This window comes from Procambarus clarkii, chromosome 55 (genome assembly GCF_040958095.1).
Source record: "Procambarus clarkii isolate CNS0578487 chromosome 55, FALCON_Pclarkii_2.0, whole genome shotgun sequence".
Lineage (NCBI taxonomy): Eukaryota > Metazoa > Arthropoda > Malacostraca > Decapoda > Cambaridae > Procambarus > Procambarus clarkii.
The window spans coordinates 15978685-15991121 of record NC_091204.1 but is presented as its reverse complement, the minus strand read 5'-3'; the positions used below and the strand labels follow the sequence as shown (position 1 = coordinate 15991121).

Here is a 12437-nt window from a genome sequence, read left to right as displayed (position 1 = left end):
TTAACTGACCAAATCTGTCCACTGGGTCTTCCCTTCAAATTTCAGATTTGTTTAAATAAATATTCAAAGGAAGCCGAGTAGAGAGCACACTAAAAATTTGTACTATTAATAATGATCTGAAAGTGTTTATATCATAATTCTTTAATTGGAGCAGGTTCTCATGATGGGTTTGTCTTTCCTCATAAACTACAGTATTTTGAAAGAAATCATAAAACTGACTTTACCAAAGTCAAAGGCAAGTTTGAGAAGTTCATTAGCTTTGAAACTGGCCAGGAATGTTATTAAAAATGCTTTATTAGATACTCCTTAATTATTAATTGAAGTGGGTTCTTATATTTTGTGGAAAAGCTCGATAAAAAAAAATTGGGCATGGTAGATGTGTTTACCGGTAGTTAAGTTAGTGTTGCCCCATTGGGTATGTGTGGGATCAAGACCCTACCTTTGAAATATGAGATAGAATGTGGGAAAATCACTTTACAATCAGATATCCATCTCATGGCAAATTGAAATTAAAATCTGCCCACAGAGTATGGGGAAAATTAGTGTACGAATGATTACTCGTATAATAATGCCCAGATTTCTTAGATGCAACATTACGAGAGAATTGGAGCTGTGAGAAACCCACTGTGCATATAAAAGAGTCAATGTAGTTTTGCTTTTTGTCCACCCAGGTATAGTCATAATTTTTAGTTTGGTACGAGATTCTGAAAATTGTGAAACAGCCAAAACGATTTTTGTTCGAAAATCCAGAGCATGTCTCAAAGGACAATCTGAATTTTAGGGGATCCAGTGTAGATAATGCAGATTAATAAGAAAGAGCCAACATGATATTTGATGAACTATCAGTTTTATACTCCTTAATTTCAAAATTGGTGTACAGCAGAGGCTGTACACCAATTATTGTACAGATAAGAATGTTGTAGTGGATTTTTGAAAAATAATGAAGTTAATAGTACCCTATATAGCAGACTGATAATGCTGAAATAGTTATTTCATAAGATCTCTTCCATATAAAATGTTACTGAATAAATCAGAAAGTTGTTGGTAAATACTTTTTATGGCGGTTCTTATAGTCATGTTTATGGCATTTTAAATTTGTAAAGAATATAAGTTATTGTACAGTATATTAATAAAGTGGGGATAAAAATAAATTATATTCAATATTACAATACAGTACTTTAATATTTGTATCCAAGTGAGAGTATTACTCATTCATCATCTGTACTGTTGTCATGGCTAAATCCTGCATTATGTCTGGCTTTAACAAATCCTTTACCTGAAACGATACAAATAGAAAACAGATCAGTTTAATCTGGTATTCATTTAAGCTATACTGTAGAAGCATAATGACCAACAATGTACAGTGTTTACAAACTATATATACAGTAGTAATATTATGTAAAGTATTTCTTAGATCATGCAAAATCTAACCAAGATAAACAGTCTTTAGTTGCCTGGGGGTTACTTTCCTGTAAAACCTAGGAAAAGGAATGAGGAAAAATAGGATTACGTTCCAGCAACTATCAAGATCATGAACATGTGTGGGCAAAGGCAGGAGTAAACGCTATGGAAAACACATCTGTGACTTCATTTCAAATTGCACAGGGAGTTAGGATTAGATTCAGATATTTCTTCAAGTACAGTATTTAACTTAGGCTGACCCTGACCAACCTATGTCTGTCCTGTACCCCAGAGCATTTCTCTGCAGAGTTGGGCAAGGCTTGTCTATGCATATGGCTTCCAACTTTGGATAGACATTATTACACAGAGATGTTTCACATATGATTAACATTCAAGTTGAAGTTCATTGAGGTGGTTGGCTCTGTGGTCAAGCCCAGAAGTTTTCATCCATGGTCAAAAGTGGGTACTAAGAGCAATAACAAACTGAATAGCAGCATCTTCACCGAGTCCATTTGTCTGGTAATTCAAGAAACGTATACTAATCTCAAAAACCTCCATTATTTACAATGATTCAATAAATTAGGGGCCATATTTTCTTCATAATATTGCAATTCTGCTGATTATCATTATCCAAGATATGCAAATTATACAAACAATGGGGAAAGTACCTCATATTCTTGTTCAATAGATAAATCAAAGGCAGTCATCACACTTGTTGGGGATATCATGATGGAATGATGTGCCAAAAGTTTAATGCTGTTCCGTAAACGCCCAATTGTTTTCCGAATGTCAACAGGCACCTGGAAAAAATTACAGGAATCACAATCATATAATAATTAATAATTAAAAATTATCAGGGACAGGAAGCTTGTGCTTGTATATACTTCAGACTTGTATCAAGGTCCCCCCCCCCACCCCCAAGGTTATTGACCCTCCTCAGGATCCAACCCCAAGTGCCCAACTATTTCTGTCCTACCTAGGATCCCTGATTGCAATTTGAGAACGAAACCAACTTTATTACAAAAATACTAATAGATAACTCCTTTTATGATATCAACCTTAATCCATTCCCAACTATTTGGGGAAGGAAAGGGAACAAGACCTACATGCTGATATTTATCTATATTCAACCTATACCTCAAGAAACTTGGTGAATTAAATGCAATGTAGCCCATTATCTCACTAATACATGCAAGTAATAACTTTAACAAAAAAAATTCTACATTTATCTGCTGTAGCACATACTTTGAGTTGAGAAAATGTTAAATAGAACAATTACACTAATAAAGAAAAACTATATATATATTCTATAGTGAGGCGAGGCTTTATGGTGGCCCGAGGCTGTCAGTTTTCCAGCACCACCTCACTCTTGTGTTGTGCCTGCTTGTGTACTTTGCATGTTATCCTCAATGATTTAAATTTCCTTATCTATTTCTCACTAGACCTCATCCATAATGAGTGTCTGCTCCAAAAGTTGAAGAGGAGACATTTCACTTGGGATAAAGAAAGATTAATATGGTGCCTTGAAGCTGAAGAAAAGTTTACATCACTAATATCTTGGGTCTGTCTTCATCAATTAAATCAATTTTATACAAAAGGATGCTGCCTGGACACAGACTATGAAGCTACTTAATTAGTGCAGCAAAATGTGTAAGTAGGTGGAGGAGTTGGTGGGTATGTGAATTAACCCCTTAACTGTGCCAGCCAGCCAAAAGTTGTTCTGGGAGTTGGTGTTTTTTTTTTTTTTTTTTTTTACTTAGGCTATATTTTAATGTTTTTTAATGTTAATCACTCTGCATTTTGAAATGAAAATAGTCAAGTTTGGGAACATTTTGACATTAACTTTACCTGAACATTTATAAAAACAACAAAAATATGTCCTTAACAATTGCACTATGAAGATTTTGCCAAAAACAGGTGCGCAGTGCAGGGGTTAAGCACCACGTCTCTCACATATATGTAAATTCAGCCAAAGGGTCTCTGTTTAATGATTTTAAGAACCAAACTGGTGGGAGTGCAACAAGTGAAAATTTGGTTAGCCACATTTTAGAGGTGCTACAGTTTGCACCACCTCAAAATGACTGGTTAGGTAGCAAGCATCAATACTACAACAGCCGAGGCACATAAGAAAACACTAAAAGATTACGGAGGAAGGTGGTAACAATCCCCAAGCAAGAGTTCAAAGTGCAATAGATGAAATGCTATTTTGGAAGAGTATGTCACTAGGCACATTCTTACCCAAACAAGAAAACACTGGACCTGATTTTAAAGTCACTTTACTGCTTGTGCATTAGAATACACTTGGCAATTATCAGCTTAGGCCATTTAGAAATGCCAAAAACATTAAAAGGCTATGTCAAATCCCTACTTCTGGCACTCCAATAAGACTTGGGTTACCACTAATCTTTTTTTTTTTTCCCCAAAAAAAATAATTTCTGCCCTGTTGTTGAAGAACTTGGATCACAAGGTACTTTTAGGTAATGCGCCAGGTTATCTTTCCACATAATGCATTGTCAGATCATGTCAGGATGTAATTTATTTAAAAAACACCACATCATAGATATAGAAAGCCTAAGATATACATAGCCTAATTTATTACTAAAATCTTTAGGGCATACTACACTACATGCAATGGATGATGCAACAGTATCAAAAACCAGGTACAGTAAGTGCAAACAATATAAGTTCTGCAGGTCATATCATAAATGTCATTGACAGTAATAATGAGTAGTGTCAGATTATCCATTAGGCACAGTACCCATAATTTTTGGGCCTACAAGATAGTGGAGGCCTACGAAAAATTAAACAAACTTTTCTTCCCCTTTTTCTACAGGATATTATTAAATTGATATCAAAGTACAGTACTTTTTTTTCCATTTATTTATTACTTAAATCTATTAGTGCTGTATGTTAGTAAATTATTTTCTATACACTGTATAGAAAATTTATATATTTCTGTATTTAAATTGTACCGTTCTATTTAGGCATATTCTGGCCATAGATGAAAGCAAAATAGTCAGTAGTAGCTTGTGTTATTAGTTAGTATGTTGTCAAATCTGACCCTATATCTTGAAGATGCCCAAGGCCTATGATAGCTTAATCAAGCTCTGCTAACAAGCATTGAGACAATTAAAACTATCATGGAAGCATTAATTTTCCCCAACACACACACATATATATATATATAATAGTAATAAAAAGTAATAAAACTAATGAATTATGAATAGCTTTATTATAGTGAACTATTTCAAATGTGAATAGAACAAGGGAAATAATGCTAAATCTCACCTCTTCAAAGTTTACTGTGTAGCTTGAGGCTTGTTCCTTTGGAACTGTTGGCGTTATGTAAACATAACCATTTGCTCCAAACACAACGCGTGCGCCACAAGGAAGGTCATGCATCCGCTGCTTATCCTGCACAATAAGTGAGGGAGATACAGCCAGTAGAGTGCCTTGTGAAAGCTGAAAAATAAACAAACCAATTGTAAGTATTATAATAAAGAGAGGAGTTGAAGTGGAGTTCAACATTATAAATGACCCTGTTCTTGCCTTGTATGAGATGGAAAGGCACCAACCAGGAGAAAATAGATGAATACATTGAAGGAATGTTAGACATTACAAAAAGTAGTCATTATATCATTCAGATTATATAGCATAAGAGATGAACAAGTACCATACCATAAATTATCCATATTAGTACCCCACTAGGGGGTATGGTAGCCGAGTGGATAGTGCGCAGGACTCTTAATTCTGTGGCCCAGGTTTGATTCCTGGACCAGGCAGAAACAAATGGAAAAAGTTTTTCACCCTGAATGCCCCTGTTACCTAGCAGTAAATAGGTACCTGGGAGTTTGACAGCGGTTACAGAGCTGCTTCCTAGGGGTGTGTGTGTGTGTGTGGGGAATATTAGCGAGTCGAGAGGCGGGCCGAAAGAGTAAAGCTCAACCCCCTGCAAGCACAACTAGGCGAATATACTGCATCATAACACAGAGTTCAACTACAATAAATGCATGAATACTATATGGATATTATTTATTTATGCAAAATGCATGTATCATATAGAAGGCTTATCAAGGCAACTTTCTCCTATTCTGAAAATCACCAGTCTGTATTGTTCTGCATTACCATTGAATTAAATAATGACATCCTTAAATGATAAAGAAAACACCATGAAGATAAAAGTGAGAGAACTATACTTTTGCAGCAACATTTATTATATTCATAAAATGTTATACAAGTGTCAATATATTTCAAAGACATAACCAAAACTATGCTGACATGACTGCAACAATACATTCTCTTTGTGGAGAGAACTTTGGCTCGGGCACATTCTTACCTAGACATTACAACTACTCAACTATATGTATCTAACTGTAGCTTTGTCACTTGTAAAGGGTTAAACAAAGCAAAATCTCCCTGTACCTTTGTTTCTGTTCAATCTTTTATGCACATTTCAGTATTTGATTCATTCATTCCCTTAGCCTACCTTCCTTTTATTAATGATCATAAAATTTCAAAATTTTCTTCCAAAATAACCACTTGGGGTGCAGCATTATCCAAAATAAACAGTAACTACATCATACAAGAACATGTGTTTCAGGTTTGCCATGAATCCATTGAAACACTTCAAATGTCTGATAACAGGTAGTGAAAGAAGTCAAATATATACAGCAAGTAAGATGAAAGATGAGTCCCTCTGACAGGGATGCCCATCACACCACTGACCAGAGTGGCAACTTTAAGATTACATTCATCACGAACCTTTCCAAACTTGATGGATCGAGCTGCAAGTCTCAGTAAGCCATCATCACTGATCTTCTGAACTTCCACGCACACTAAGTCCCCAGTCTTCAGCAATCCTCGCATCCCACGCTCATCATCCATATTACTGCGCCGCTAAAATGAAATTTGTTAGATGTTTTTCTTCGAATTACAAAATTATAAAGCAAATACTGCAATATATAAGGTGATGCAAGGCATTCAGAAGCAGCATAACTATCTTTACACAAGCTATTTTTAAATACGCGAGTTGAGGGGAAGAAGGGGACTTCAGAAGCTCCCTGTAGCTAGCCACACTGAGGTGGCTCCACACACATGTAAGTCACATCAGCTCTTAAGAGCAAAAGCTGTCTGCAGATGGTTACTTAGCTTACCTGCTCTCCTCCTGGTAAGTGAATATTTGACAGTCTGAGTTCTGCATCCAATCTTGAGTTCACATCAACTTTCCACCTGTTGTTCTGGACCTGTGTAATGCGTCCAACTATTGTGTCACCAACTGCACCTGCTCAGGAAAATTTATTTACATCAACCTTAAATTTAATAGCATGTGCTATTTTGCCACCTTTTCCATTATTTGGGACTACTGTATATATTTAAGAGTGCTAATAACAAAGTTGATTAAAATGCTCACGAACACTGCAGAATCTTTGAAAAGAATGAGAAAATTGTAAAAACTGTTGATATCTAGGGGAAATAAGTAATAAAGAACCTAGCACAGAAGAACACAAGCTTGAACAACAGAACTTGTATGCAGGGATGTTACAATATCAACCTTTTCAATGGAAAGGCGATTTGGGTGTGAAAGGCGAGGTGTGGCGATTTTGGCGCCATTTATGGACCTGCACTCCAACTCCAAGGCATTAAGTAAGACAAAGACAATGCCATCTGTTTGCAGAGGTGTGGCGTCTGTGAAAGGAGTCCGTTTCATACCTCGGTTAGGAGGCGAGGTCAATGATGATGATGATGATGACCTCTGGCGAGTGACGTAACAATATCAACGCCATCTAGATTATGCATTAGAATACATTTTTAGTTCCCCGGTGAAAGAGTGTCATCCCATGTTCTCCTTGTATACTTTCTGTCTGGCTAATGACTTATGTCCTCAGAGGTGATGTGGAGAAAGTATTGCACTGTTGAAAGCAGTTCACCTTGGGCAGTCTAGCACTCCCGACGTGTTTCCTGCAAGGACAAGTGGCTGCCATCTGTAGTAAGTAGTGTGTTGGCTGTTGTACTTGTGCAGTGTTGTGTGGACTGACGTACCCGGGATTTGGTCAAGAGGAATTACAAGACAACAGTATCAGCCGTCTGATGATAAATGTTGCTAGTGTGACTTCTGGCAGGGTGTTAGACCCCTGGAAGTGATTATTTGTGACCCCCCTGTCAGTGAGTCGCTCAAGCCCTCTGCCAGTGTGTTTCTGGAGAGCAGATGCGAGGTATTGGGACATTGTGGTGATATGGTGTGTGGACTGGCCCACGTTGAGGAAGGTAAACTCGCTGGTGATTACCACCGAGTGTGGACGACGTATACTTTAAGATAGTGGACTCACTGGGGTTTTGAAGAACACTGCAGATATATTGAGTACTCTGTGTGAAAGCGACACTGTGTACATAAGTGTAGTTATACTTTGATAGATAATGTATTGGTGAAAGTGTAATTGCATCTTGTTTACCCTCCTTTTATTTCTTGTTACTGCCAATTCTTGACAACTTAACATTGACTTGGGGTGGGATCGAGGACAATTTGAGATGAATTTTTAGTGTCGGTAGATAGATAATGAAGTGAATGAGTCATAGAAAGGCGCGAAGTGCAATGTTATATATTGTAAGTTTATGGAGTGTATTTCAAGGTATTTAATGAATGACGGGAATTTGAGGAAGGCAAAGAAAAATCAAAGAATATAGATATGTTGAGAAAGTGCGCTATAAAATGTGTGTGCACACAATAAATGTTGAAGAATAAGTTGAGGTGGAATTAGTTTGTGAAGAGGGATGACAAATAACTAGAAGCACTACACCAGCTGTATGAAGCAATTATATACATCTGAGGATGTTCTGCTAGTGTGAGATAATACTGATGTTGATTATTAGATATGGGATGTGCAGAGGAATTGTTTTTACACTTTCAACTTTCCCTATCTTTCTTTCTTATTTATTTTCAGGCTGTTGCCTCCCCATCACATGGAAATGGGAAACAGATGATGCAGAATGCAAAACATAATATTTAAGAATTCCAGACCTTTAATACTGTGCATGTGCACATACACACATACATTCAGACTATGCTAATGGAAAGTGAATGCCATTTTTACCTTGATATACTTGCCGCAAAGGGGTCACTGTTATGAGGCGATTCACGCGAGTCACATATCCTGCCACTGATGCCACTTGAACACCTTCTTCCATATATGTGCCATGACCTCTGAAAATTGAGTACACTTTATATCACAGTTGATCCTTACATAATTGGCATTTATTCAGCTAGTTTTTGCCATAATGAAGTTTTCATTTAGTAACAATTAATTTAAACTGTGTGCTCATGGCATTCTTCTGTCCTCTCCAGCAAAGAAAACCATGATTTGCCTCCCTCCTAGCACCATCAACTCTCATAACCACTCACCCACTTGTTTGTCTCCCTCACTAAAATTGATACACAATCCTATAGTCTTATCTAAACCTCATCCATAGCCTCACCCAGGGAAGGAGTGGCAAGAGTCATGCAAGTCTTTTGACAAGTTGGAACAACACAATTACATTCCCTAATGTCCATCCTCGCAACAGCTTTCCACCACACACCACCCATACTGCTCATCTACTCAGAACAGAGGACATTGGAAAGGCACTAAAGAGTGTCAGGAATGAGTACACTCAAATCAGGAGGGAAATAGAAGCAATTTGAAAATTACATTGCTGCAAAAGTTGAACACCAATCAAAGCTGTTCCATAGATATACAGGTAGACAAACAACAATGAGAAACCATGTGATCAGATTAAGATGGAAATTTTCATGGAAAATGACAAGATATGTGGCTTTAGGTTTTGTACTTTTCTTTCCTATGTACTGTATTTTCCATGGTTTTCAACTGGAGCTTGACGCGACTCATTGTCACCGCAGAGCTCCAGTTGATTTTCTCATTGCTATATATATCTATCACATTAGCGAGATTTCTTTGCATATCTGATGTTGGAGCATACGGTGAACTACGTTGCCTACATCCGGGTGCTATGGGGTCTTATGTAAAACTTTGACTGGCTTTAGAATTATCTATTACTATTATTATAATAATTGAACTTTACAAAAAGAACCAACATTAAGACCAAGGTTGCAAGATACAAAGTGGCCAAAAGAAACACTGGATAATGCAGTAGTTATTGTAAAAAATAGGTAAAAAGACAAACTAGATGCAGCAAAATAAATAGGACCAGACTAATGATCTAATAATCTACTAATTAAGAATAACTATAAAATGTCTTAAATCAATATGAAATACTTTTGTAACTGCTTCACATTACTATTTAAGGAAAGGAAAATTCATTGAATAAATGAGTACTGTAATTGAGTAGTATTCACAAATGCTCCTTTCTTTATTAAATCTATTTGCAAAATTCACCATGTAATATCTATCCTAATTTTAATGAGTTCCTCCAGCAACAAGAGAAAAAAAAATATTTCCTGTAAAGGCAAAAGTAACAGAATTTGCAGACTGCCTACACAACATTTTTAGAATGAATCAGTGCCAGAATAGCATAAAATGCCAATTCATAATTATCTGCCATTATTCTCTATACTGCAATGTAAACAAACTTTACATACCTCATAAAGCTTGTATCTTGGGATATGATTTCTCCAGGAGTAACTAGCCTAGGTCTTGCTGATCCTTGAGGACCAACCATTGCCTTTACTCGAGGGAGCTCACTTGCCAGTCGAATTTCCATGGTCACAACTCAAAAGTACAGTACAGTTCTGTGCATAAAAAATTATTTAAATATAAAATGTGTTTCTTTAAATGTGTAAAGAATTTATTTCATATAGTAAGTGATTTAAATAATATTAGTAGTATATGGCTATAATGTAGTTATATAAAAAATTACACTGGGGGGATAGATTTAGCTTAACAGGGGATGTATTACATTGAGTGGAGTGCAGGTGGCTGACTTGCCACTGCCATTTCCTTTCCTTCGCAACAGTTACATTATAATACATAACAAAACAGTGTTATGTAATTTTGTCCACAACAGCAAACAAAGCATTTAGTCCTGCCAATAACACAATTGTAATGATACTGCTTTTAATGCAACAGGAAAGGATCAAAGTAAATTATATTAATAAATTAATATCATTAACAAATTATTTTAAAGGAAAATATAAACTCATGTGCAATGTCACATGTGTTTTGGATACAGGTATACATTGTTATACTAGAAACTCATCTACTGGTTTACTTCACGTCCCTATAGTGGCTGTGAAGTATATGTAGGTAGTCACCTATCCAATTACTGGCCTAACCCAACAGTGTTTCCTTTAACCAAATCATGAATACAGGCCATAATTCCGGTGATTTATTATATCAAAATGAGATTGTCTAAATGTCCAAGTTTTGTATTTGAGATACCATTGTAACCTAAACAACCCAGTGTCTAGCATTAAGCAGTGATGTGGTGGAGGCTGACTCCATACACAGTTTCAATTGTATATATAATAGAGCCCAGTAGGCTCAAGAATCTGTACCAGTTGATTGACAGTTGAAAGACGGGACCAAAGAGCCAGAGCTCAACCCCCACACAAAAATAACTAGGTGAATACAGTATTTACCAGAAATACAAACTAATAGCGTGCGAGTGCTTCTCCAGTGCTGGTGGAGACTTCCCTACTCACCCACCTCACCTAATTGTGCGGGGGTTGAGCTTTGGCTCTTTGGTCCCGCCTCTCAATTGTCAATCAACTGGTGTACAGATTCCTGAGCCTTCTGGGCTCTATCATATCTACATAGATCTCTACACTCTACACGTTCCCTCATGTACGATATGTGAAGCTGTTCTTGTGTGCTATTATGTGCACTTTATTGAAACTTCTTCATTACGGTACGAGCACTTTACATGAAGATTTTCTCCTGGGATGACTGCACGAGGTAGTGTGCTGACGGCCGCTTCTCCACAACTTTTGTGTTGTGGTCAGACTCGTAAGGTCGGTTGGTGTCCTGGTCGTAGTTCACGCTTTCTTTAATACCTTTCTAATGAATTCTTTTATTCAAGTTCAAGCATGTTTATTGAGATAAGAAAGAAATACATCTCAAAGGGATAGAGTAGCTTAGGTTATTTCTACCCCCCCTTCTTTTATTTATTTCATAATAATTTTATTTATATGTATTTATGATTCCTGTGATTTATATATATATTTTTTCACTCTCTGTAACACTTTCACCTATGGCCACTGTTCACTTAGCAGTAATAAATGGGTATAAATTGGATAAGTTTAGAATTAGGAAAGACTTGGGTAAATACTGGTTCGGTAACAGGGTAATTGATTTGTGGAACCAATTACCGCGTAACGTGGTGGAGGTGGGATCCCTCGATTGTTTCAAACGTGGGTTGGACATGTATGTATATGAGTGTGATTGGGTGGTTATAAATAGCTGCCTCGTATGGGCCAATAAATCTTCTACAGTTACCTTTGTTCTAATGTTCTAATGGGTACTCATACTGGAGCGAGTCAGCTTGCGCGGTTGTAACCTAGGGAGTGTTAGTAGTTCCACCTTGAGGGACCTCGATATAAGATTGATTGATGAAGATTAAGCCATCCAAAAGGTGGCACGGGCATGAATAGCCCGTAAGTGGTGGCCCTTTTGAGCCATTACCAGTATCAAGAGCTGATACTGGTGATCTGTGGAGGTGCAACTGCACCCTGCGTGATGAGAGATGTCTCCTGTGCTCGATATAAGCCTAACATGTATATATATACTGACTGCCTGTCCCCTGACTCAATGAATTCTCATTCTTATTCTTCTTATTATACCCAAATGAGCATACGGCGAGTCTTATCTTCTCCATCAGCAGGGCCATCCCTATATCCTGTCTAGGTATCAGCCCGTCCTCCCGAGGTTTCCTAAAGTCAAGACACAGTTGTACAAGTCCTGCGGTACCTCACTCGCTTAATTCATGCTAGCTTCAGTTATCATCGGTCTGTCTGCCCTGTGGCCGGCTCCCATTCAGTTCTGCTCTAGTTTCAACTTTCTCCTGTTTGTCTTATTGTACTTGTCGAT

At 37.2% G+C, this 12437-nt stretch overlaps 1 protein-coding gene across 1 annotated transcript; it reads right to left on the bottom strand.

Annotated features, from left to right (window-relative positions):
- Positions 1 to 1161: 1161 nt before the first annotated feature.
- Rrp4 (exosome complex component Rrp4) lies at positions 1162 to 11384 on the bottom strand. Its single transcript, XM_045737666.2, has 8 exons — positions 11275 to 11384; positions 9992 to 10141; positions 8490 to 8599; positions 6555 to 6682; positions 6163 to 6297; positions 4690 to 4863; positions 2070 to 2201; positions 1162 to 1276 (listed from the first exon to the last, which is right to left on the bottom strand). Exons 2-8 carry the CDS (start codon positions 10111 to 10113, stop codon positions 1205 to 1207), a joined length of 873 nt encoding a protein of 290 aa, XP_045593622.1. The 5' UTR covers positions 10114 to 10141; positions 11275 to 11384; the 3' UTR covers positions 1162 to 1204.
- Positions 11385 to 12437: the final 1053 nt, after the last annotated feature.